General features: G+C 39.9%; 1 protein-coding gene across 3 annotated transcripts; it reads left to right on the plus strand.

Moving 5' to 3' along the window:
* Nucleotides 1–7,969: 7,969 nt before the first annotated feature.
* LOC120737966 lies at nt 7,970–25,617 on the plus strand. 3 transcript variants are annotated; one of them, XM_040038932.1, is made up of 5 exons: nt 7,970–8,118; nt 8,760–8,798; nt 9,034–9,107; nt 16,324–16,453; nt 24,013–25,617. In XM_040038932.1, exons 3-5 carry the CDS (start codon nt 9,043–9,045, stop codon nt 24,775–24,777), a joined length of 960 nt encoding a protein of 319 aa, XP_039894866.1. In that variant the 5' UTR covers nt 7,970–8,118; nt 8,760–8,798; nt 9,034–9,042; the 3' UTR covers nt 24,778–25,617. The 3 variants fall into 3 exon arrangements, with proteins under 3 accessions (XP_039894866.1, XP_039894868.1, XP_039894867.1); XM_040038934.1 differs by having other exon boundaries at nt 24,016–25,617; XM_040038933.1 differs by having other exon boundaries at nt 7,970–8,798.
* Nucleotides 25,618–27,977: the final 2,360 nt, after the last annotated feature.

A 27,977-nucleotide genomic window follows, 5' to 3' on the forward strand; every position in this document is an offset into this window, starting at 1 on the left:
CATACTGACATTTATTGGCCCGTAATTTACTCCACAGCTGAAAAATTAAAGGAAACATACACGTAATGGTGGGGTTAAAAAGCAAAAAACCAATTGAATAAGATTAAACTTAGAAAAAAGAAATGGAGGTGGTGGAGGTAGGTAAAAAAGAAAAAACTGCTTCCTAGGAAGACAAGCAAGAGGAGTTTAGCTCCAAGTCTTTTTGAACAACAATGATCAAAGTGCTACCAGGTGCGTTGCATCCTGGGATCCATCGGCTTGAATATTGTAGAGTCTTTACATAGCAGTATGAAGCGTCTTGAGGTGATTGTTGTTGTGAATTGGCGCTGTATAAATGTGTCAGGGAGAGCACCCAGCACAAAATCTGTGCCAAATCAAACGTGTGAACCCATCCACTGTGATGACCCTCTGGGAAATAAGTGAGCAGCCAAAAGTCCCAAATAAAATTGAGGTTAAAATTATGCCTGAAAGAAAGGAAGGAGCAGGTAGAGCCAGCCACATCACCATAGTAGCATATAGCACGTGTCACAATGTGTCATTGTATTCATTCTCCAGTTCAGTGGGTACAACTTTCTTTTATTCTGATGAGGTGTAATCATAAAGCTGTACAAATGTGCATCCCTGTGCACCTCCTGACTGTTTCCAGTACAGCTCTTACAAATCTCACTTTGACTTTGACACTTGCACATCTACCATTTCACCATGCGGAGAAAAAAAAAAAAGCCATTTTCAGTTCAAGTTTGTGTTCTCCAAACTCAAAGATATGGCTTCAGGTCATGACCATGGGTTGCCATGATACCAATGTCTGCTTTTAACTAAACCTCTAGGAGGTTTTTATCTTTTTAGATACATCAATAAAATCGAAGCTCATCAGTAGCCCCACTGACAGATGTCTTTCCCTCTTTGTCCTCCTACCCTAAAAAGAAACTCAAGTCCAAAAGTGGCTGTTAATATGTATTGGAGGAGCTCCCATGTGTTATACAGGAGGACAAATGCATGTGGTTAGACGTGACTATGGTGATACGATTGCAACGCCGGCCAAGAAAATAATCTTGAAAGGGAAATTAGCCAAACTTAAATCAAGTATGACTTTTTTTAAAGCAAGAAAGAGTGAGTCATTCTTGGAGAATGAATCGTGAAACCTAACTGGGCAGTCTCACATGAAGAAGTTGCCAAGAAAAACAGATCAATTGAATAATTTATGCCAAATGCTGCTGTGTGGCATTGTTTGAAAACTGTGTAGTAGTGTGCGTTGTAAATACTTGGTCATTCCTTCCATTCACAAGGGATGCACTTTTGTGCAGTTAACACAAGTGATTGGAAAGACATGGAGCGCACTCAAAGTGCTGACTGTCTACGACTCTTCTGATGTGACAACCAAATTTTGTCGGGTTTTTTGGCTTTGTCAGCTGCAGATTTCACAAGTCACCTGACAGTTTCAACAAGTCTAAGGGAATACAACCCTGATGCTCGTATTTCTGCACAATGAGAGGATTTTACGATGTGAGATGTCAAACTTTTTCCTCCTGTGGATTCGTGCTGTACTGTCGCGACAGAGTTTGCAAATTTGGTTGTTTTGTTTGGGTTTTTTGTCATCATTTTTGTTTCTAAGCAGTGCGTTTTTCTTCCCAGCACACAGCACATAATTCTGCTATGAGTGTTGTTACTGTCAAGATTGATTTATACAAAGGCTGTGTGCATTCCAAAACAAAGGCCCAATCACACATTCACACAAGAGCCTTTGCATAATCAGGAGTGTGAATATGTACACCACACGCACCACACATCACACAGCAGCATTAAACGGGTTGCAGGAGCTACTGTTTCAGCTGACTGGGCTGGAAAATGTTTTATGTCAAGATTAGCTCTCACCCTCAGTCTGCTGCGTGTCTTTACACATACGCACACACAGCATATCTTCATTGTCTCACAGACACATTTGGTTTGCAGCCTTTCAGTTTCGTATTGTGCGCTTTTTGCCAGAGACAAACACCTTTAAGAAAGGTGTATTGTTTTCGGCAATTATGTATAATTTACCTTGAAAACTCAGGTGTGAGACACAGCCACTGAGAGTCTGGTGTAATTTTAAAGTCGCAGGTCTGTGTCCGTGTCACTGAAGCAGCAAATAGCCACTGAAAACGACAAAGGAAATAGTAATGCTTTGGTGTAAACCTTCATTATTTTTAACACAATGTGTGTTGGGCTACATTGAAGTGATCCCTCGTTTTGCACTTTGCCAAACTCAAGCTGCCACACAGCTGTGTTGTCACTGCAAAATAGCAGTGCCACATTAAAAAGAAAGAAAGAAATATGATGTGTATTATGTTCATTTCAGTTTGTTTACCATTCTTGTTTTCTTTTACCAATTTAAAAATAACAGTGTAAGACTCTGTAACTGTAACTCTACAAAAGCATTACAAGATTAGTTACCATGGTAGTGTGTGTGTATCTTCAATACTGCTGTGTTGCATTATCACTTCTGCCGACCCTGACATCTGGTTTTCTATTTGTGACTACTAGTCATTATTTCTTAGGTCTAATGAAATGGAGCTTGTAAAACTCAGTGATGATTTTGAGAAACTCCATTGCTACATTAACTTGTTGAAAAAGAAAACAAAGATGTGGAAAATCCTCATATATAGATGTAGAGCCTGAGATTTGAGAATGTAGGTACCGAGTTGAAACCAAAAAGTCATCTCCGTGGTCAAAACTGAGCACTGTCAATGTGGCAAATATTGAAGCAGCAACAGATATTAGTCAAAAACAAATAAATAAATCAGTTTTACAGGTATTTCAAGCAATGTTCGGGTAATGAGTCGAGCAACTTAAAAAAAAAAAGACTAATATGTACTAATCCACCCAAAGATAATTCTTTAAATCAACAATAGTCTTATTGTTATAGTTTTGGCTAGTTATCTTTAGCTTTTCATTAAGATTAACATTTTAAAATAAAACAGTTAATTTCTTAGAAATTATTTAACATAGTCATGAGAAACCACCTTACATCACTTTTTTAAGTGAATCCCAAAAAACAAGGTGTTGACTTTAATTCTATGTAGATATGAGGTTGGCTCAGAGTGATGAGTGAGAATTAGACCAGAATATTGCAAAGAACAAACTTAAATATGTAATGTTGTGATGTGTACACGACACCTTTTTCACAAACTCAAACTAGTATTACTGGGGTCTTTTAAGCTATTTAGAGTTTTGTGCATTTAAAGTCTGTTTCATTTGTCACAGGGTGAATTTAACACTCCAGACTCTTACAATTATTCCATCTTTTTCCGCAATATTAGTGTCACAGACTTAGGACTCTGTTAGCTCAGTAGGATAATGGCAGATCCAAAAGTATGACTCACCACTGAAGTTTTTTTTTTATATTATTTTAAAAATCATACTCTAATAGATATTTGAAACCAGTTCTGAAACAGAAACTTTCTTTTGCTGTACTAAAAGAAAGTTGTTGTTTTTTAACAGCATGACCAGGTGACATTTAAGAAGTAATTCTAAATGATGTTGTAGTAATAAACACGACTTCCAGGTCTACTTTCATTTTGGAACTATTTTTCATCCATGACTATACGTCAAGAAAAAAACCTAAAGTGTTGTCAGGTGTTTTCAGCTGCTCCTTTATTTCTCAAGAAGTAATCACGATGACCTCCAAAGGATATGCGTGTTGATTTGTCTCAGACTGTACACTGAATGTGCTTCCTGAAGCAGTGGCTCAATAATATGATGGTTAACATGTTCGTCTAACATATGAATGGTCCCGATTTAAGACTAGGAGCAGACACAAATTCCTAGGAGGGTTGTGCCTGGTGTAAAAATCTACCAAATCAAATACGCAGATCCATCCACCTCTTGTGAATAATGGAGAAGCTAAAAGAAGCTTTATGCCATCCCATTTATCTGGTCCTGAGACCACTAGAAGCACATTTCATTTGTGTCACCATCGGATTTTGAAGCAGAGCTCTCCCAGCTGTAAGGCAACTGTGTTAACCACTACATTCAAATTTCACCATCATGATGATGTCACACGTTCCTGATCCTGATAAAGAATTATCGCATCGCCTAAAATGTAACAAAACGTACCCGTTTTTGTTCTGATTATAAAAATAACTCGACTGAGCACGACTCCAGACATCTAAAACACTGCTCACATATTCAACACTGATTAGCAATTCAAGTAGTTTTGATGTTTTGCTCTGTGGAATTACAGAGGAATTGAGCCAGTGGCATTACATTTTTAGATTTTCGACTACCTGACCAGCTTTAATTTTTTTTTTAAAAACGTTGGCCTTACAAGATGCTGTGGCTCAAAATAATAAAATCAAACCTATGTAACGACTTTGGCACTGCAGCTCGGAGCTTTTGTTAAAGTGCTGAATAAGTATAATGCAAATAGGAAAATTGTTTAAGACAATAGCTGTAATGGCCCTGAACTCGCAACCATATTTTGCAACTCACCGGGGCACTTTTCCTGCTTTCTCATCCACACCTGGTATTTTCTACATAACATGTGACTGTAATGAAAGGACAAATAGGTGAGGAAGGAAGAGGTGCAGAAGGCAGAAATAGAGGGTGAAACAGAAACATTGAGTATAAAGCCTTAAGAAGAAAGAGAAAAGAGGGCTGTTATTGGGTGTCATAGTCTGAGTCAGTTCTTTAAGAGCTAATATTTCTCCCCTCCTGTTTCTCATACACGCATATGAGACAAGGTGGAGAGGACATGGAGAGCGAGAGTCAATCATGTCAAATGTGTGTATGTTTGTGTGCACGGTGGAGATCAGATAGCCGCCTGTGCCTTTTTGTCTCGAGAGGACCTAATAATTGTGTCTGTCAGAGCAACAAGGGCAAGAAAAAATAGACTTATCCTTCCACAGAATATGCGCAGACATACACAGATTATGTTACACATGGTGGGAGGCATATTCTGATTCCAGCTCAAACGTAGACAGTAAAACACACACTTTAAGATACAGTGACTGTGAAAAGGGTCATTACATTTTTGAACCTGTAGATCACCCCAAACCATCCGTTTCATCTCTCCTTCCATTCACTCACCCATTTACCCTGTCTGCTCATACGCCCATCAGCGGTAATCCGCCCCATCCGACATCCTCAGCTTTCGTATTTTAGCCGCGTTTTGATACCCACTGGAAGGCGTGCGCCTGTGTGTGTTTAAGAGGCACATCTGAAATTCTAAAATGAATTAATGAGATGCTCGAGTGATTTACCAATTTGTGTGGATGCCCTGCATGTGTTTGCACTTGAAGAGCAGACAGGAGAATGTGATGTGTCCTCCAAAAGTCTGCTTGTTGATGTGTGATACGTCTTCATTTTGCCAGCTCATTACCTTTGTTTCACATGACTGTACAGTCTGTGCAACATAGTTAAGACAGACCAGACAGGTTATTGACTGTTTTTCTTTATTTCTCTCTTTGTATTTGTTCTTTTTTTGCTTTTCACCCTCCTTCTTTTTAATCACATTTCCTGCCTCCCCTTATTATTATTAGGGCAGGGATAGCTCAGTAGGTAGAGTGGTGGCCCCATGATCGGAAGGTCGGGGGTTCGATTCCCCTGAACAGCTACCCTGAGGTACCCCTGAGCAAGGTACCGTCCCTACACACTGCTCCCCGGGCGCCCAATGGCTGCCCACTGCTTCACTGAGTGAATGGGTTAAATGCAGAGAGCGATTTTCCCCACGGGGACCAATAAAGTACACTTTCTTCTTCTAAAGTGTCTGCTACCTTCAATGTATCTACTTCTCTCTTAGTTAGTCTTTCTTGCTCTCTCTTTGTCATACTGTCTTTAATTTTATTTTTCTCATAGCAACAAGTATTAATTTCACAGTACTGTAAACATCATTAAGCTGTTGCGCATACATAATCAACTTAGCTGCTGGATGGATTCAGTCAGATATACAGTAAAATTAATTGCATGTTTGTTGACATTCTGAGTGTTATTTTTTTCTGTCAAATCATATGAACTTGTTATTGTAAGGGATACAAAAAAAGAAGTTTGAAAAAGTTACATAAAAAAGGATATCACTATGGTTGAGCTAGTCGATGATTAGCTTAACTTAGCACAGGGAAACAGCTAGGAAACACATGTGGTGCAGCACCCCAGAGTGAACGCTAATCTACCTCTTTAGTTGCTCACCTCTTCCCCACATCTGGATGATTGACAAGACCAGTGTTGGGAAGGTTACTTTTAAAATGTATTCCACTACAGATTACAGAATACTTGCCCCAAAATGTAGTTTGTAATGTATTCCGTTAAATTACTCAGTGTGAGTAACGTAATCTGAATACTTTGGATTACTTGGATATATTGTCATGCTTTTTACAACTACACAAATGTACTATTGCTGTGTGATTTATTACTTTTACTGAAGGCTACTCGACACTGAGCTAACATTGTTAGCTGGCGTTGGCTGAGGTTAGTTCATCGACTGCTTTCAGAACTGCACACGATTATTTGCAGCTAGCAGCTTGTTAATGCTATCCATCAAGTCTAACAGTCTGCAGTCTATGATAGCTCAGTGTAGTAGCCTTCAGTAATAGTAATAAATCAAACAGCAATAGTCCATCAAAATTACTGAAGTGTCACAAAACTCAGGTAGCTCCCACAACTAAAACAAGGTAGTTACAGTAGGCTAACGTTAGTTAGAACTTACTTCCAGATGTTTCTTTTGGTTGGAGGTGGAGTCTTTTGACTCTGAGAGCAGCTTGTTTGCTGGCAAACAGATTTTGCATTGAAGACTTCTCAGACTTCTCCCATTCCTTTCTTATTTAAATAAGAAGTGGTGTCGGAATTTCCAAGTAACATATGCATTCCTGCCCCGGCTCTGTTGTGTTGGCTTCAGGTCCATTTTGTAGCTGACAGCACCAACATTAACAGGACGCTTACATTAGAGCCTCTTATTTTGTGTTTTGTTTGGGTTTCCAGCAATGTGTGGATTTACCAGAATTAGAGAAGGGATATCCTAACTTATGAAACAGGAAAAGACAGCCGTGTAATCCATTTATTTCAACAAAGTAACTGTATTCTAAGTATCCCCTTTTAAAATGGTAACTGTATCATATTTTGTATTTTAAATACGTAATGTCGGTACATGTATTCCGTCACTCCCCAACACTGCCCAAGACTTTTAAGGTGATATTTTGTGGACTTGCGAGACAAAACCTGAGCTTTTTGGAAGGTTTGGGTCCTGTTACATCTGGCACAAAGCAAACACAGCGTTTCATAAAAAGAACATCACACCAACAGTCAAACATGGTGGTGGTAGTGTCATGTTTGGAGCTGCTTAGCTGCTTCAAGACCTGGGAGACTTGCTGCAATTGAATCATTAGAATCATGCATTTTCCATTGTGAATGAAATCACTATTTAAAACAGCATTTTGTATTCACTCAGGTTATCTTTGTGACACACAAAAAACTAAGAAATCAAATAGGGTGCAGATATTTTTTGACAGCACTGCATGGGCCACCACAGTATCACCTGCAGTATATGCTTCCCTGTGTGTTTCCATGCACAATCTTGAGAATAAGTACCCATGTACTCAGTTGCTAAACTAGTTGAAATTTACACATTTACTGAAATATGATTATTACTTCTTTGGTTAATATTGACATACACCATTAACAGTATTCTCAACAGCAGAATGACTTCATATGAGTTGCAAATGAGATGTGAAATTGCATTCGTAAATCTCTAATCACAATATTTGCAAAGATACAACAACAATAGACGTGGATGACACAATGGCTTCTATTTCATTTGGCTGTGTTTCTCTTTCTCTCTTACAAAGTCGTCGTCCATTATCCATTTTTCTCAATGTACACAAAATCTCATACAATCACTTAGACGCATCTCATCTTCTTGCTTCCTTCCTGGAAACTGGGTTAATTACACTCACGGTGAAATATTTCCAGTAAGCCCCTTCTATTTTTTTTATTACTTAAACATTTCCTTTACAGGAATAAAAGATTCTCATCAAAGCACTGACATGTATGTTAAGACAGAGCTATAGCCCAGGCAGTGTGTTTTCTTGGTAATATTAGGCTCACTTTTGCTCTCTTTGATCTTGTAGGCGTGGATATGGACAACATGAGGTAGGTGTCTTGGGTGTGCATGCTGTCGTTGCATGTCTGCACGCTTTCACTTACATTTATGCCCTGGTTTGCTTTCCATCTTTTTTTCTGTTTGATGCTATCAAGAAGAAAGAGCATTTACAGTACACAGTGCATGTAACTGGCTTTATAAAATATAATTTAAAAAGGCCACTACAGTACATGGAAATCTTGAAGTTAAAAATATGTTTAAAAACTTTACCCACTCTTTTAAGATTCCAAAAAGTTGGCTCTTTAGACATCCTGGACATTTCTGCCACGTCCCCATTGTTAAATACATGTCATCGGTCTAGCCTTCCTATAAAGAGTCATCCAGTCACTTGTGCAGTGCATGCATTTTCAAACTCAATTTCAGCTTAAATTGAGTTCAGAAGTTATATCCGCTGCTTGATAAAACCTCATTCCCATGTTCCTACAATCTGACAGATAACATCAAATGAAAGCATATACATACATTGGATCCTGAGCTTTCTAGAGAAGCTGAATGGCAGGGCATCAGCTATCGATTTTATGTTTCTAATATAGTCCCTCAGAAATGTGTACATTTCTGAGGGACAGCGCTGAAATACTTCCATTTTGCTTGTTTTTTATTTCCATTCACCACTTTTCTGTCCCTCTGGTAGACGCAACAACTTCTCCGACCTTCTCTGCTCCGACCTGAGGTACTCAGTCTCTCTCTTGTTTCAGTACTTATTTAATCCCTATGGGCGTCTGTCTGTTGGAGTATGGGTTTGTGGAAGTTTTAATGCAGTCAAAGTCATCACTATGAGTGTGTATGTATGTGTAGTCATGTCCTATGAAATTATCTGTTTGTGTGTGTGTGTGTGTGTGTGTGTGTGTGTGTGTGTGTGTGTGTGTGTGTGTGAAGCTTCTAACAAAGATCTGTCAATCTAACAGGAACTATCAATGGAATCTGGCATCGATCCTGGCCATGACTACTACACACAGGATTATTACAACTATGACCACGGGTTAGTACATCGCCGCACATCAGATTGTACTTCTTTGTTATACCCAGCTTGTTTTTGCACGCGTCCTTTATCGTTTTGGTGTTTTCTTTCCATGTAAATTTTGTCAGGCTTTGGAAACATTCATATTAGCTCTAAAGTCAGGAACAATGAACCTGAGAATATCAAATTTAAAATAATGCACGTAGCAAAAGAAAAGCTATTTAGAGCTAATCTTTCTTTTCCATGCTTTATTTTTCAACAATAGACAAGACGTACAAAAGACATTGAACAATAACAGGGGAAAAAAATACATAAATATTCAGATATGTGTGTGCATGTTGCATGTTTTAGGGTGGTGCTGTACGACTTCGCTTTCAATAGCTGATATTAGTGAGTGAGGGTAAAATAAATGGAATCACAAGTAAACAAATGCAGAACAAGAGAAGAGCAAAGAGCAACAAAAAACAAATCAATCAAGTTAGTTACACAGTAAAGGTTTGTGTGTAAAAGACTTAAACTATCTCTTATTTTTATATTTTGCTGGGAAAATCAAGTGCTTTCCAGATGGTGGCTCCAAATCTGACGATATTTTCCGCATTTATAATTCTATCAGTTTTGAAAACATCCCCACCACCAGCCAAAATGCAGCTCTAAACTATAACAGAGTCTCCATGTTGATGATGAACTGAACCAGAAATTTGGATTCATCTCTTTATCAGACCTGTTGCCACTGATTTTGAGTCCAGTTGTTGTGTAATTTGGTTCTTTCCCTTCCTTAAGAATGGCTTCTTGACTGCCAACCTTCCACTGAGACCATTTCTGATGAGGCTTCAGTGAATAGTAGATGGATTCACTGAAGGGCCAGCTGCATTTTTTAGGTCCTGTGCTAGTTTTTTTTCATTTTTATTAAGGACAGAACTTCATAAAATTTTTAAGGATTCACTGCACACTGCCAAAATATGCCACGTTTTCAAATAATAGCTCTTCGGGAAACACATTGTCGGTGCAAAAATTTGAACAAACGGTGTGTTTTTGTTACTAATTACAAACCTAAAGATTTAAAATCAGTTCTTTGGTAAGTTGTCTGTTATGTATAGACATAACACTGGCTGATCCCTTTGGGTCAGTGCTTTTTTATGCTTTAATGATCAAGGTTACGTGTCTTTACGCACAAAAATCAGATGAGAGTAGCATGGCAGATCTTTACTTTGATTACACAAACATTATGTAGCAGTGAGTAATTGATAATAGGTATTGATTTGCAAATAACTGGACGTGAATAACTTATAATATTATACTTAAGTATATCCCTAACTAGGCAGCTCGTTCTCTTACTCTTAACAATATTTAAATGAAGAAGAGTGCGCGTCCAAAGTAATGTGTTGTTAAGAATCCTTATAACTCATATGTGACTATGTGTGGTCAATACAAACAATGACAGTAAGAAACATAGTTTTAAATAGCTCTAAATAGCATTATTATAACTGACCTTCAGATCAATGTTTTGACCTAGAAGGAGAGGTCAGAGGTCAGATGTTACATGATGTTTTAAATCTTTATACAGTACTTTCTATGTGGTAACACGCCACACTTGTAAGAATGACAATTTCTAAGTTTTAAATTTCTAACTTTTCAGTTTTAGACTAACTGATTAAGTTGACCTTGAAGATCTTGGTGGATATTAGCCAGTTTTTTAATAAATTTTAAATTATTAACTTGACCTCACTCAAAATTAATGTAAATTAATTAAAAAAAAAACCTAATTTATAGCATTTTTGGACAGTTGTGTCAAAATGTCTCAACCAGTCATCAAGCAGTGTTGTTACTCATAAAAGGAATCTATTACACATTACTTTTTACTTGTTTTAAAGAAATTACTTATTTTACGTATTTACTATAGGAAGTTAGTTTTTAATCTTATATATTTTCTTAGATAATTTCTGTATCTAATTAGACACATGGAAGATCTTTTTTAGTAGTAGTCCATTTAAATTTTACCACAAATCTGATATCAGAGGTGATGAAAAACAGCCTTCGGATAACATCACAGAAAAATATTGTGGTTACTCTGATTCTGCTGTGTGGAGTGTGACGAGACATCACAGTCATGTTCATCTCTGCCTCTCTCACCCGTTGAAAATCAAGCTTTGGCTCTTTGGTTGGGCTTGGGTTAAAATCAGCTTATGCATCATTGTGAGTCTGGGGGTGTCTGGCTGCTAGCTTTGTGTTAGCGTCACAGATTATATTACAAAAAAAGAATGTACTTTGCTTTCAATGTGTTTGCAGCAGTGGCTTATTGTCTCTGGAACGAACATCCAGTTCGCACTTTACTGGCACAATCTTATGAATTAATAGTGGCTATCTATGCTGTAGAGTGCAAATCTTTTAGACCATCATCCAACATAAGGTTTATGCTTCCTAAGCATTGATTAAATACATTTTATGTTTCTGTAATGATGAATTCAAGAGAATCCTCAAGCTTTTTAATTAACATATTTTTAATGCAAAATTAAATATTGTTTTTATACATGAATATTCAAAGTTGCTCTTTTACAAAAAAAGCAAAACTAATAGTTAAGCACTATTTTTTTTTTTTTAAATTACAGTTGTTTAATTAAAATTAGTTTTAATGCTTGAAAGTCCCGTGTGTCGGTTCAAATTGGGGCGTAAAAAACATTTTAGTTCCATGAATTCAATAATTTTTTGATTTAAATATATTTTGGAAGATATGAAATGCTTTCTTTTTCTTGTTTTTATGACAGGTGTAATACATTTTTTTAAGTACTGTATATTGGTCTAAACTTCTTCTTTTTTTAATGTTACATAACTGCTTGGATGTATTTTACATGGTTACAAACAGAAATTGCCACAAACCCTCTAAAAGCTGCATATCTAGGTTCATTCACTAACTGCAGAATTAACACAAATTGGTGCTCTAAAAATTAACGGTAACAAGACCCACGAAGTAGCACGGCGTAATTACGAACAAAAAGGAGTTATTGAAGAGTTCACGTTTCTCACAAAAGGTTTGTGTTGATATGTAATCAGAAATAATCGAACATAATGCAACGACCTTTAAAATGAGCTTATACAGATAAAATTCCCGGTGTTATTTCCATGATCATGATTGTAACCACGCGGCCAGTTTCAATGTTGAACTTGCAAATACATCATTTAATTCATTAAAGAAACATTCAGTAGGTCTCATGTTTTAACAGCAGTCATTCATAGCAGCGTGAACAGAACTGTAGCAGCGGATTTCTTTCAGCTCTTATCTTTACCTGGCACTTTACTGTTTGTGGTGTTACAGAGCAATGCAGCATTTACCAACAGTGATACACAGCGGAGAAAAAAAAGTCTCCAGGAAATGAATGCGGGCAACTCTGCTATGTTCAATCTCCAACCTTTGACCGCTAGCACTGATAGGAAGGGTCCCTTACAACATATTTCCTCCTGCGTGAGTCTGGACCTCACTGTGTTCGCTTTATCCAGCTGAGTGTCATGTCAGCCACGTGGCAGCGGCTTTGACATCAAGCTGATTGCATCAGTCACACAGTGTGTTGGCTACTGTGAAATGTTGACACCGGCGACCTGCCTCATACTACGCCGCTCCTGTATTCTTCAAACTACAGGAAGTCAGGAGATTTCAGAAAAGTGATTTTGTTCAGTGTGGTTTTTTTTGGGTTCCTTGAAGGTAAAAAGAACACAGTATATAAAAAACGCACACTTTAGTGTGTGTGTGTGTGTGTGTGTGTGTGTGTGTGTGTGTGTGTGTGTGTGTGTGTGTTATTCACACACAGAGCTTGCCATCTGTGATGCATTGTGTAATTTTTATAATTTTAGCTGCAGACTCCAGAGAACTTGATTTTCTACACCCACCTACGCACACTCATAAACGCACAGTGGAAGAACACACACACACACACACAAATTCTCTTACGGCAAGCATCTTCATTCACTCGCACTTACAATCACTCAGATGCTCTCTTGCTCGTTCTTGCACACACGTGCATAGCATACGCGTACACACATACAGCTAATTCTCTCTGCCTAGCTTTGCAATACTGTAGCAGCTAATCAGGCAGCCAGCCGTGGAAGCAGACAATAGGCCAGATGCTGGTGGCTTAGAGCAACATCCACAAACTCGTGTCTGACTCTGTACGCACACTGGATCAGAAAATCAGACTTTGTGACCCTGTGGGACTGAGATCTAATCACTTTGTTTCGTTCACTTGCAAATAAAAGGCGTAAACAGTCCGCGCCAGCAAATACCGAACCAGTTCTCAGGCTTTGGATAACATTTCTCATTCCTGATTTTTGTTTTTCCACAAAATCCTTTTTTATTTTATTTTTTTACAGTATACACTTCCAAAAGCGTGGTTGGCAACCTTTTGACCTTTGCTTTGAACTTTCTTGAAAATATCAGGCCAAAATGGGATTTTCTCTGCATGTGGGAATGTAGCCATCTGCTGCTGGCATGATTCTGATTGGATTTACACAGATGCAGAATATAAACTGGAACCATTTGTTGCACAGGTCTAATGTTTCGATGCTGTGTTAAAAAAAAAAAAAAAAGGAAAACAACAAAAACAACAAACTGAGCCAAATTCATGTTGCCCTCTAGTCAAGAGTGAAATACTCAATCCATAAATGCTACAGAGCAATAAGGGATTAAATCTCGCTTTTCCAAAACTGTTACTGGTGTGGGTGTTGAGCAGTGTGACTGCCGTGGAGCTGATAGGAGCTCGGTTAGGGCACCCACATAAAAAGAAATGTGAGGACAATAGAAAATGTGGAAAGATTAGCTGAATGAGAGCAGAAAATACAAATGGATTAGCTGAAGTCATGTCCAGCTTATTTTAGGTGCACGTTGTATCAAAGTGACAGCTCAACCCTAAAATCATATTCACATTGTGATCTAGTCTGTCCACCGAGTGTGGTTTAGGTGTGAATTACCCGGTGGAAACGTTCTGTATTTTTAAATCATGATCCATTTACTTTATTGTAGGAACTGTTTTCTTTCCATCTCTACATCCAATCTAAAGAAGCAGCAAGCCCAATAATGTTTCCATGCTGTCAGAGTAAATGGACCTCGTCAGGGGAAGATACAATGGCAGAAAAATCACCCTTTAAATTCTTTAATGCTCTTCGCAGAGTTCTGACATACCTTCAAGTTTGAACCAAGCCTGGAAAAAATAAAATATGCAACATAACACAAGTGTAAAGTACATGGAGAGCTTTTATACACTTGTTTATAGCATCCTACGTTCTAACGCTATAGCATTTAGAGACCCACTGACAGTTACATGAACAGGTTTAAGTCTCCATACTATACAGGCAATCGGTTAAAGTTAAATCAAGTAATCAGGTTGTGATTAAAGTGCAGACTTTCAGCTTTAATTCAAGGGGTCTATCGAAAGTATTTAATTAACTGCTTAAGAATTACAGCCATTTTTGTAAGTTCTGGGATGAAATTACATCATTTTAATTGAAGGATTTTTTTTTTTATTAATTTTAAAATTCTTTGCAGTCAATGACTACCCAAGGTCGAGAATCCACGGACATCTCTGCAACTACCACTCAAACCAAACCTTTAACGTCATTCTTTTTCACATTTTAAAGGTGGTGATTGGCTATGCCAGGTCTTGCTATTGTCTGGCAGGCTTTAGCTTCATGTGGTTGTAAGAAGGTCGGTAGCATCTTACAACTACATGGATGTGTGGACTAAGTGAAGAACCAACACTTCTGTGCATTAAAAATTGATTTCATAATCCTTTAGTAAGGGAGAGCCCAGTTCCAAATACATTTTAACTGCCTATTAATAAACTGAGTCCTCCATATCAATATGGATCTCAACAAATTTCAACAAACATGTCCAAAATATGATGATCATTTTTTCAGTTAGTGAACACGTACAGCCTGCAGTACTACCTGTGTACAAATGAGATCACACACTGACTCATCATTTACCATTTGGAGATCCACCAGTGACCCAGTTTGGTTCATTTAGGTTCTGACACATAGCTACAAAAATACTATGAAGCGCTGGCAGTGACTGATGTTGGTATCTTGATGCTGCAGAAGACATTTCTCTGACTCATGTGACTACTGCCCCCTAGTGGCCACAGGAGGCAGGGGGATGGAGTGATAAAGGGTGAAACGATTGAAGGGAAGACAAGAGTTAAAGACAGAGGGGAAAGTAGGGGGAAAGACTCCTCAGATGAAAGAAGGAGACTTGCCTTTGAGTAATATGTTTGTGTGAACACTTCTGTTTGAGTCTGCAGTTTAATAATTAAAATCCTATCATTGAGAGAAAGAGAACAGTTAAGATACACTACCTTAGCGTTCAGGGGCCATACTGTTAGTCTATGTATTACCCAACCTTTCTCCTCTGACCCCCCTCCATTTTTCACTCATTCTTTCTTCTTTCCCTTTTATCTCTTAAAACACCTCTACCTCCTTCTTCTCTCCCCCTCACCCATCTGTCATCCACGTGCCTTTTCCATTTGTTTATTACTTTGCTACTTAATGTAATGGGAGGGCGACTTCTCACCGGTTGACTGTAAGCAGAATGATTACACAGGGCAACATTTCTGCACAGCTCTCTAAATGAAGCCAAAGGACTTGGAGCACATTTGTTACTTTAATCACACTGGGACATATTGTTTTCAGAATGGCATTTGAAAAGATGTGCTTTTTGACCCACTGGCTCCCTGAGTTGCTTGCTGCAGGGCACGGAGCCTAAGTAGTGATACACAACACGTTTTTTTCGGTCGATGGAGTCAGGCAGCGCTCCCGGCAACAGGCAACAAAGAGAGACAAAAGGGGGAAAATCGATTGCAGTGTTTTCTGCTAACAAAATGTCTCCTGGCAACAAAATGCTCCTTTTGTGATTAAGGCAGCTTTGCCTAGGAAAGTCATTAGACGCCGCTTATCATTGGCATGAACCACAGTGTGGCCCTATGTGTTATCGCTGTAAGTGTCTGCGAGTAAGCACTAGCCAAGTTCATCAGTTTTGTCTGTAAGCAGCTTTCTCTCCTATCTTTACTTCTGATTGGCTGAAGCTGCACAGTGGATTCTGTTTGCTTATTAATATAGCCAACAATAAAAAAGAAGCCTCCAAATAATAACTTAAAACTCAGTATAGGCTCAATTTACTCTGCATATGTGCTTATTGATTGTAGCTTACCTGTAACATCCTGGTATTTCCCCCCTCCATCTGATTTTTTTTATCCAGGTACGACCTTCCTCAGTACGGCAGCCGCAGGAAGCTGATCTCGCCCTCTGGCCTCTATGATGAATATGGAGAAGTCGTTGTTGACGATGACGGCAGCTACTACTACAGCCCACAGGAGTCTGATGGAGAGGTAAATGCAGGAAAACAGAATACAAAGGGAAACACTGGAGAGCAGATTATACAGGCTGGTAACAGAGTCCGTAATATTTTCACGATGTTCTCAAAGAATAATGAACCTACAGTTACACAGTTAGTTGGTGTAACTGTAGAGAATTGGTTAAAGGAATAGTTCAACACTTTGAGAAATGCTATACACTAGTGTGCTAAAGTGCAATACTGCAATACTTAGATCTTCTTTGGACATTGGCTGCTTTTTTACTCATTTTCATTCCAGTGTTTGTATCTGATGATTTTCAGAGTAAGAGTTTGTTAATACCGACCTATAAATCATTCGAGCATAAATAATACACCTAACTCAAGGGATGAACTGGTGTAGTGTCCACACAGAACTTAGCAACAAGCTCGTTTTAAATAGCATATTTCGCTTCTTTGTTACTATCAGTCTGTTGCACAATCACATAATTTATTCCCTTTTCTTTGGTTTCCTCTGCCAAAAATGCCCAAATTACCCAGTTTTGTAGGCATAAACTAGTCATTTTGCACCAACAGTGTGATTCCCAAAGAGCTAAAATGTTTCAAGGGAACGGTGCCTGTGAAGAAGCCATTATTATGTAAGAAAATTGGGAGAAAAGCTTGAAGTAAATTTTCCAAGAACTAGATTGACAATTAGTGGCAACAGGACTTTTGGAGTGATGAATCCAAATTTGAAAATTTAGTTAAAGTTTTGGCTATTTGACCCTAAAATTACATGATAGAAGAGGGAGCCAGGGAGGAGAGGAGAAAGCTACAACAGCGGGCGTCTACAGTCATCTGTAAAACACCGTGGAGGCTCTGTCATGGTTTGCGGGTGCATTTCAGCCAGTGTTGTTGGGCAGTGGTCCCCAACCCCCGGGCCGGGGACCGTTACGGGTCCGTGAATCGTTTGGTACCAGGCCATGAGAGTCGAGGCTCGGGTGTGAAATTTATGGTTTTCAGGGGTTTTATTGTTAACTCGGTTTCCCTGGGTCTTTTCCCGCGTTGTAGTTGTATGTCTTATTTTGAAAGAAATATTTGTGTTACCATAGCAACCAGAGAGCATTAAGGGGGAGATGTGGCGCATTTCAGGAGGACGCTGCTAATAAAGTTACACAATTACACGGTGAATTTGCGTTTAGTATTATATTTACAATATACCACAGTTTTTCTCTTGGTTATATTTTCTATTTGGGTGTATTTATCCGCCACACCTTAAAAGCTGGTCCGTGAAAATATTGTCTGACATTAAACCCCTCCGTGGCGCAAAAAAAGGCTGGGGACCGCTGGTGTTGGAGATCTTGTCAAAACAGAAAGTCAGAAAAGTCAGATTTAGATCCACTATTGAAATACCATTTGGAAGATTTCTGATTGGCAGTAACTTCAATTTTCTGTAGTGCAGCCAGTGCAATAAAAGTCATGGACTGGCCTCCCTAGAGCCTGGACCCTAACATTACAGAATCTGTGTGGGATCATCGTGACAGAGAACAGAACAAAGGGCAGCCAACATCCAAAGAAGAGCTTTGAAATATCCTCGACACAGCCTGGAGAACTATTCCTGAAGAAATAAGTTATAATAAAGCTTGCCTAAGAGAGTTCATGCTGAAGAATAAAGGTGTTCATACCACATATTGACTCTTAAGATCATTAGTATTCCTGCATATGTTTGCACATGCAATAAATCAGCGCATCAGAAATGAAGGGTGGCTCAAGATTTACAGTGACTGAAAGCAGAAAGATTGAAACGGGAGGAATTAGCTAGAAAGAAAAACACTGTACAGCATTATCCTAAAAAGAAACCCTAATTCAGGCTCTTCTCATCTCAGATGGCAATGTGTGTTTGGCCCATATTTGCGAGCGCTAAAAGTAACGCAGATTAGGCCTGTATGTAGATGCTATTTGGGATCTGTCTGTTAATCCTAAATGTTCAGCTATCCTTTTAAGGTTGCAGTACATCTTTTTTATTTTTGTTACAATGTACTACATAATGGAATGTGACTATTCATATTGAAAGCGTGCTGTAAAGTTAATCTGTAGTGGTTGCTCTTTATGGTCAAATGTTAGTGTAATCTAACTTGTTTTTGGACTAATGTCATCATTGCACCAGGTGAGGAGAAAAGTTCAAGGAGACAAATTAGCTCCACACCCTTCCCACCTTCAGGCTCAACCTACTCCAGCCCTGAGAAAGACCCACAGACACGTGAGAACTGAGGATGACAAAAAACAAGAAGGCAGTACAACTGCTAACACTAAACCTAAGAGCTCGAGCGTGGCTACCAGGTTGCAGGCTTTGATGCGAGTGAGTACGACGCTGTCCTCTGCAGGGAAAAAGTCTGGACAGCCTCCTGCCATTCACCCTCCATGGAACAAAGCCAGAATTGGACCGATAGAGGAGGGAGGCCAAGGAAGAGAAAAAGTGGAGGGAAAAGCGGGAGGAGTGAGAATTGGGTTTGAGAATGGGGGAGCAGGGAAGAGGGAAAATAAAAGGGTAGGCAGAGATGAAGCAGTAGAAATTAGGAGGGAGAGGGGAGGAAGAGAAGAAGTAGAAACATGGGGGAGAAACAACAGAGGTGGCGGCTCAAACAATGCAGTTGGAGGAGGAGGAGGAGGAGGCATCAGGCCAGAGCACAGGGGATGGCTCCCTGGACTGTTGTCCTCTGGCCAGTCTTTCAGCCGGGATGGCAGCATGGTCATAGATGGGAGTTATTTCCAGATGTCCACTGAAGCAAGCAAACCCCCAGCAATGGAACAAAAGCTGAGCGGGGCCCTCAGTCTTATCTCCCTAGCCAGAAGGCTCCAGGGACCAGCCAGGGTGGGAGGTGGACAGTGGAGCAACGGCGAAAGCTGGGACACAGGGAAGATGTATGGCTCCATGGGAGATATGAGCGTTTCTGCTTTAGTGTCTAAGGGAGCCACAGGAGAGGAGGGGAGGAGGTGGGAGTTCGGAGAGCCGAACAGCTCCATTGAGGGATGGTGGAGAAAAGAACAAAGATTTCGCGGCGGTGTTCAAAGTGATTCGGAAACAGGAAGTGGCAGCAAAGAGTCTCTGTCGGAATTCAGTTTCTCAGACGCAAGCAGCCACACGTTACGTGTCCCGGCAGAAACAGACGAGGCCGAGTATGACACAGAAACAGAAAAAACTGAGTCCGACTCAGGAAACGCAAAGGAAGAGGAAAGCCAAGATGAGCTGGGAGAGTGGTCTGAGTCTGAGACGGAAGATGAGAGGAAAAAAATGAGTAGAAAACCGGCAAAAAGGCACGTTAGTGATAGTTCTGTGAGCAGCAACAGCAGGAGTCATAAAAGCAGAAGCAGTACAGGGAGCTTTAGAAGGGAACGCAGCAGCAGACGGCGAGACAGGAGCAGCAAAGAGACTGATAGAAAGAGCAGCAGGGACTCGGAAAGTTCTAGACATTCGCGTTCAACCGTTTCTAGTTCCAGGCCCAAAACTTCCAGACGGCCTTCACGTGAAGCAACAGAGCCAGAGAGTGAAGAAGAGAGCGAGGAATCTGAAGAAGAGGTAAAAAGTGCTGGATTGGGAAAGCCGTCAACGAGCAGGCAAGCTTCCAGTCACACCCAGTCGGACATCAGCTCAGGCCCGACGGATAGCTCGGACGACTTGTCACCAATCATGGAGGACAGCGAAGAGGACGAGGAGGAGGAGAAAAGCAGCGACCATGATGGGGAAGAAGGCGAAGATCCCAAAGATGAAGAAGAGGGGGATTTGGGAGTCAGCTGAGCCGAGATTAAATTCTTTGCCACTCAGTAAGGTCTGGGGTGAAAATGCTTGGATTGAGAGTGAAGTCATTACCTGAGTGGAATTTATAACTTTAATCTCTCTCTTTTTTGTGTGTTCTTGTTTGGCGTGATTTACATCCACTGTAATTTAAAGTGTCGGCGTGTCCTCTGCTGCCCTCTCTGACTGTCTCTCTTCTTCTTTTTTTCTTTCTTTCTTTGGCTTGTAACTTTAATCCCCCTTTTTTCCCCAGTCAACCTTTCTCTCGTCTTCGTGAAGTGCTTTTCTGCTTTACATCTACAGTTTTTTTCCCCCTGAGCCGACTTGTCTCGTTTTCCGATTGTGAAAGCTCCCACTTCCAGCTGATTATTTCTCTTATGCTGCTACGGCTCAGAGATTATTTACTGACCTCTCTTTGTTGCACTTAAGGTTTACTCAAGCTTTTTTTCATTAGTCATTTCTCTTTCTTTGCTCATTCTTCTGCTAGCAGTCAGCTCTTCCAGCAGCATTTACCAGCAGGAAGAAAAGATGCTTTCTTTGTTATGGAGAACATGTACTTTCTTCTATACAATGAAGGTTCTTTAAATCTTTAAGGGTTACATGGTGTGTATGTGTGTGTGAACATGTAGCAGTGTTGACCCTGACCTACTATATTATACTTAAATAATTTAGTTTTGTGTTCTAAAAGATTACATCCAAGACCAACATGTGCTATATTTCCAAAATCATTTCCCCATTTCAGTTTTTTTCATTTAAAAAAACACAAAAAACCTCATCATTAGATGATCCAAAGGCCGGTTTGTTGAGTCACACTGCTGACATGTCTTTGTATTTGCAGTGGGTCAAAGTGTTTTTTTCATTGTTGCTCATTTTCTCACTTTAAAATGAAAAAACGTTTATTTTAACAGCAATTAAATCAAAATCTTTACAAATGACATGGAAATGTTGGGTCTTCTGACCAGAGAAGGTTTGGCATGTCTTCAGTCTGGTGTGTAGATAGCCTTATTTCCATATAAATACATATATCAACTGAAATACAAGCCCAGTTCCATAAACGTTGGGCTGTTGTGTGAAGAATTTAAAGTTGATGGCAGCAACAGTCCCAACTTTAACCCCTTTTTTTAGTCAGAGGAGAGCAGTTTCTGGACATTTCTTGTCTGATAAGTGAAGCTAGCTGCCCAACAGTCCAGGGTCTTATTTGTCATAGTTTTCCTTTATGTGCCAAATGTTTCCTGGTTGGGGAAAACTCTGGATTGCAGGGAGGCAAGTTCAGCACCTCAACTCTTACAAACCCATATTCTTGTAATAGATGCAGTATGTGGTTTAGCATTGTCTTGCTGAAATATGTAAGGCCTTCCCTTAAAAAACAACACCATCTCAGATTTTCCTTCCTATTGTCACCCAGTGTGTGCTCATGGGTTATTGTGATGGTTTCTTTCTGATATTTTGAGTCTTTACTAGTGCTGTCAGCGTTGATCTCGTTAAAATGACGTTAACGCCATAACCACATTAACGTGGCAAATCTCCGTTAGCAAGTTAACGCAGATCGCTCCGTGCGTGGGGCTGCACGGCGTCAACGCGTTAGCTTGGTTAGCTTGTTATCGCATTAGCGCCGTGCAGCCCCACGCACGGGGCGATCTGCGTTAACTTGCTAACGGAGATTCGCCACGTTAATGCGGTTATGGCGTTAACGTGGTTTTAATGAGATTAACGCTGACAGCACTAGTCTTTACCTTACAATATAAAGCACCTTGGGGTGATAGTTTTTGTGAACTGGCGCTATATAAACAAAATTATACTGAACTGAATTGAATTAGCAATAAAGTTGTGTGGATGGGAACATATGTTGCTCTAACCTGCATATAAGGTGCCAGGGCACTAATGCACCCCCATACCATCAAGGATGCAGGTTTTTGAACTGAGCACTGATATCAAACCGGATGGTGATAGTCCTCTTTAGTCCCAATGATGTGGCCATCCAGTCCCACTTAATCTAATCAGTTACAAGATTTTCATCTAGCTGTTCCTTTTTTTGAATCACTTACATTTCCAGGCTTTTGTTGCTGTCGTTGCAACTTTTTTGAGTTGCTCCCGTCAAATTCAAAGCAAGCTAATTTATGTCTCAGTTTAAACAGTTTTTTTTTTTTTTTAATTCTATTTATTTTCTGTATTCTATTATGAATAAAACATGGGTTTATGAGATTTGGATATCACTGCATTCTGTTTTGATTTACATTTTATACAGTGTAACAACTTTTTTGGAATCAGGGTTGTGGAATTCGTCCTTTGGCCATTTCCGACTGTGAGAGAACTCTGAATGCAATGTAACCTAAACATAAATGCTATCAATGCTCACAGTTAGTCAAATCATTTATTATTAGTTATAGATTTTACCCAGCGTTTTTTAGGATGTCTTCCTAAAAGACTGTATTAACCCAGAAAGCCACTGTGCTGATATTGTAACACATCGTCTTCCTAGCCCATCACACAATGCTGTTCTGTCAGATACCGCTTCTATCACAGAGAAACACACAAGGTGTCCTTTGGTGTAGCTGCCTTGATGCACTGGCAGCGGTAGCACTGGATGCTGAGAGATAACTGTCCTCTTTTAAAAAGCAACGCATAAATAAATCACAGTGTCTCTGTCAGCCAGCGGGCCATGTCCTGTTTGGAAGCTTTGTACTTTGCACTTTTTGTTTTGCTTGATTTTCACTCGCCGAATAGTTCTTGCTGTTGCTTTTACCTCCTGCTTATTTTTCAGACATCGTAAACTATTCAAGTTAAAACAAGGCCGTCCTTTACAAGCGCCCATACTGTACATAATGAGTTGGGAGTGGGACCTCTCTCGGTTTTGCCCCAGTATTGCCACCGAATGCATCACAGCAGGGATGCCATTGGATACCTTGTGCTTCTCTGCAAGACACCAGCAGCTTTGACACCTTGGGAATGAGACCCAAGTGGTTGTTACAACTTATAGTAACACCTCTAGTAGTTGTGGGAATAACTGTTTGTTAAATGGATGCTAATATCATCACCGGTAAGTCTCTGATGCTAGCAAAGGAAGCTGTTTAATGTCGTGAAAGGCTTTAATCCTAGTTTGTATGCCTAAATCAAACCAAACCTTGGAAATGAAGCTTAAAATCATAAATCAAGAATACTTATGTGGGTCAAACATAGTCAGTCTTTATTTTTGAAAAAGATTAGATCATGGAGATACGCCATCACCCTGTCAACTTTTTACACATCCTTGCAAAGCTGCTGGTGCAACTAAAAGTACTTATTTCCCAAGGGTTTGCTACAGCAGATGGGTAAACAGACTTGATTTGGTACAGTTCTTCCTGAGAAAGCCTTCCTATTTATCCAGGCTTGGGGACTGGCAGAGGAAGTACACTAGCTTTTGACACCCCCTGAGGCTGGGTTTGTATCTCCTCCTGATCTCAAACCAGAGACTTTTTGCATGTAAGGCAAATGTGTTCAATGTCGACACCACAGAGGCACTCGCTGCTAGTGAGAGAAGGAAGAAGGAGTGCATTATTCTCCAAAATGCCTTTAATTTCAGTTTTAAACTTTTGATGGCCTTTTGTGAGTAGATGTGTGAACTGTGTGAAGTTCCCCAGTGCACACCACAATACATCATCAGGGTAACTACTCAGTACAGTTCACCGAAGGAGTTTTGAGGCATTATCGAAAAAGCACTTTGAGGCAGACAGCAGATGTTCACTTTTTGTGCTTTGTATCATCACTTTTACGATTCATTTCTCTTGCCTCAATGAAACTCCCAAGGTCAGCAGTTTAAAGTCACATTATTGATGTGTTTATCTCAGCAGGGCAGCAGAAAACGTCGGGTCAAGTTGGTGTTTGACCGAGAGTACGAGACCAGCTCCACGGGTGAGGAAAGCGCGCCAGAAACCCAACGTGGGCGCTTGTCCTCCACCCACAACAGCCAAGTCAACGTTAACGGGAGCATCTACGTGGCCCAGAATGGCTCCATCATCCGCACCCGACGCTCAGTAAACACCACAGGGCCCACGCAAACCACTACTACGAACAACAACCTCAAACTCCCCTCTCCTATCTTCAGCTCAAGGCTGGCAAAGCACTTTAAAAAACTAGACAAAATGGCTGCCACACTGGAAGAAAGAGTTCCCCTGAACAGCTTCAGAACGACGCCGGACGGCGGGTGCAACACACTCCGCACCTTCCAGAGCTCGGGAACGGTTGCCACCACGACAACCACGTCCTCTTTCTCCAACCCTGACAGCAAAACGCTGAATGTGTTCAACACGCGACAATCCAGCGTTTCTTCAGGGTCAACCAGCACCAGCAACGCAGGCCCGGAAAGCGTGGCGTCGAAATCGAACCTGCTCAAAGCGGCACAGGAAGGCACGGAGCAGTCCCAGAGCACAGCGGAGAGAAACGAGTCGGAAGAAGGCGAGAGAGAGTCCAAGGTAGACGGCAGTAACGACGAGACGGACGGACTCGTCATCAGAGAGCCGCTGGAGTGCCCGAGTGACAGAACGCAGTCGGACGAGGAGGAGTTATGGATGGGGCCGTGGAACAGCCTTCACATACCCATGACCAAACTCTGACTGAACGCTACGCCACTGTGCTCGTCCCATATTGCCAAGATCACTGAAACATTGAGACATGATTTCTGTTCTTTAGTTGTGGAACTAACAGGGATGCTCCAGGTCAATTGGAAGAAATCTAATTACATGATTTGCTACTCTGTTGTCTGTGATGGAAGATTCCTCACATATCAGCTAGTAGAACTTTATTTTATTTACATTCAGAGAAGTGATGGAACTATATTTGAAGCAAAAACAGAACAAATTCATTGGCGTTTAATTGGTTATTTGGATTACTTATTAAATGTCACTTTTTTGTACCTTCTCCACTGAAACTGATCTGATTTCAGAGCTGCAACACCTTTAGAAAACTGGACCTAGACTGGGAGGACTTATATTTCTACTTTGATAGCAGAGGCAAAGGTGCGTGAACTTTTTAATGGCCCTTTAAGCGACTGGTGTCTGTATGGAACTGAGTGACTCATTCAGTATTACGACTACTGACGCAACTCATCTTGACATGTTTCATTAATACATGAAGTCGTGTATTGTTCACACTTGCCTTTTTATCCTTGTAAAGTTGCTTAGCAGACTTTATCCAAATAAAATTCCAGCCATTGAAATGTGGTTTCGCTAACTTGATGATATGCTGCTAAACCCCAAGCTGTAACCTTGAAGGCTGGAAAAACAGGAGCCAAGGTTCAACTTCAACACCCTCCTTTTTAAATTGGTTAGTTTCCTGTCACGGACACGGCTTTTTAGCGTAGTCCGCAAAGTTTCAATAGAGTTGAGTTTTTGGGAAGGCCATTTCAGTAAATTAATGTTAGCCTGCTTTTTTCATTCCAAAATTAGTTAAGTGTGTTTGGTATCATGGTCCTGTTGGAACAAGATTTAACTATCTAGCTGCTGATTTTGGTGAAGTGAAGACTTTGGAGGGACTACACCTCCTTCATTGTTCCATACACCTTCTACAGTGTACCAGTAGGACGGGCAGCAACACACCGTTGGTCCAGTGTGCTCAGGTTTGAAAACCTTTGACATATATTTGTTTCCTTGGAGCCATTCAAGGAGCAGACTTGATGAAACAGGTTTCAGATCCTCAAGATTTTCATATTAAAATATGGAATTTAATTGTATTGAAGGCCAAATAAAAATCAACAATACTTTTGACAATTAGGTTCAATAAGCTCACAGTAGCATTGTCTACTCTTCTCTTTGGTCTCTAAGCAAACTGCATAGGGATTAAAGCACATACTCTGTTTTCCTTAAAAGCTCAGTTTTAACTAATTTTACAAGGATTTTCATCACCGCTGTTGTACGGGCAACCGGCCTGGAAGCATTTAGGGTTTTTGGATAACCGAAATTCGGAACAGTCACTAAAACAGCATCTTTCAATAAATTAGGTAGAAGCTGTGCATGTAAAGTCAAAACCTCTGCTTTTTGCCAACAGGCACTTCAGCCTAGCTTCACCCCCTGTAGAGTGATATGTTAAATTCCCAATTTGAGATATGAAAATTACCGTCTTGTCTTGTAGTGAATACCTGTTACCTGATGTTATGGGGTTGGTGCTTTTTGGAATGTTTTTATTGGAACTTCTAAAAAACAATACATCCCACTGTGTGGTACAGCTTATTCGATACGTTCTAGCATTTTATTAGCCGAAGAGCTAATGCTTTGGTTGGCAGCATTGGGTCTGTATACAGACTATGAGCATTTGGATTTGGAAACCAGACTCAAATATTTCAAAGTGCAGTTGTTGCTGCAGTTGTTTTCATTTTTGGCTTGAAAGCAAGTGAAAAGGACATTGTGGTGATTAGTAACCGTTGGTTAGGTCTTAAGAGCAGCAGTTCCCATTTGAAGATGCACCTACAAGCTAAGCACAGCATCTCCACAACATAAAGAAAGCAGGAGAATCAAGCCAAATGAAACTGCTAGAGTCAATTTTAAGCTTGGCTAATGCTGTCACACCGAGGGACAGTTAACGAGGTGGTGGTGGAGATTTGGGGTTCAGGGGTAGATGCAAACTCACAGCAACGTTATAGTGAGGAAAGATGATTATACGGCAACTTTAACATACTTTAAAGAGTTTTTAATGATTTTATTTAAAATGACCCCTTGAAAAAAGGACATAAAATAAGAGTTAATTTTATTCTTGCTTAAACAAGATCAATATCACTTAAACACCTGTCTAATAAATATGAAAAAAGACAGATATGCCTCCTTCCTGCTTAGCAGCAGTAAAAAAAAAAAGTTACAGCTTTGTCCCAAACTTCTCAATTTTACATATTTTATAAATTAATTAAAAGAAAAATGCTAATTACTAAAGTTCATGGATGCAGTTTCCAGTCTTCATGCCTTTCTCTTATTGATCTTCTCTTGCAAGAAGGCATATATTGCCAAAAATGTAAAACCAAAGCTTTAATTTCATGAACAAAAAAAACTTCTTCTGCGCCATTAATAGTTAATTAAATTTCATTTAAACCGATATTGATCAGAAGATACTGAAAGAAGAGATTCCTTTTAATTATAATTCCACACTACCATAGGAAATCTGCTTAACTTTGCACATGAAGCCCTCTCCTTTATCAAAGTTGCTCACAATAAGGCTGGAGGAAACTTTTTAATTGTGAACTGCATACAGTTTTATTTGAAGTCTTGAAAGACTGGGATCATTAAGCTCCAGAATTACCGGGGTTTAAAACTTTCACCTTTAATTGGATGACCACATAATTTTGCATTAAGGAAATCAACAGAGGGTGCAGTACGGGTGGTGATATTTGAAACTGTGTGCTCCTTATTACCTGGAATTAGTGGAGTGTACCAGAGTCATATTTTAAACAGTTTCTGGAAGGAAGGGCACATCTGAGCAGCTAACACTGATTCAACAAAATTGATTGTTAAAATTTTCACCGATTCCGGAGGCCACTGTTTTACTGGAGAAGACAGGCTGAACGTGGCTTATTAAGCTCTGACAGAGCAACCAGAGATTTGATTAGTAGCTGGAACATTGTGAGACAGAACATTTCATCCCCAAAACAAAGTGAGTCATCATGTTTGCTTCATTATAAATGCTCAAAACATCTCTGACAGGTTACAAAGAAGCTGGCTTTAAACTCTCACAGGCCATTTTATTTTGTACACTTTGCCATTATTGGGTTGGACCCTGTTTTCTATCAAATCTGCTTTAATTCTTCATGGTATGGATTAAACAAGGTGCTGGA

The sequence above is a fragment of the Simochromis diagramma genome, unplaced genomic scaffold (genome assembly GCF_900408965.1).
Source record: "Simochromis diagramma unplaced genomic scaffold, fSimDia1.1 OVJJ01000402.1, whole genome shotgun sequence".
NCBI lineage: Eukaryota > Metazoa > Chordata > Actinopteri > Cichliformes > Cichlidae > Simochromis > Simochromis diagramma.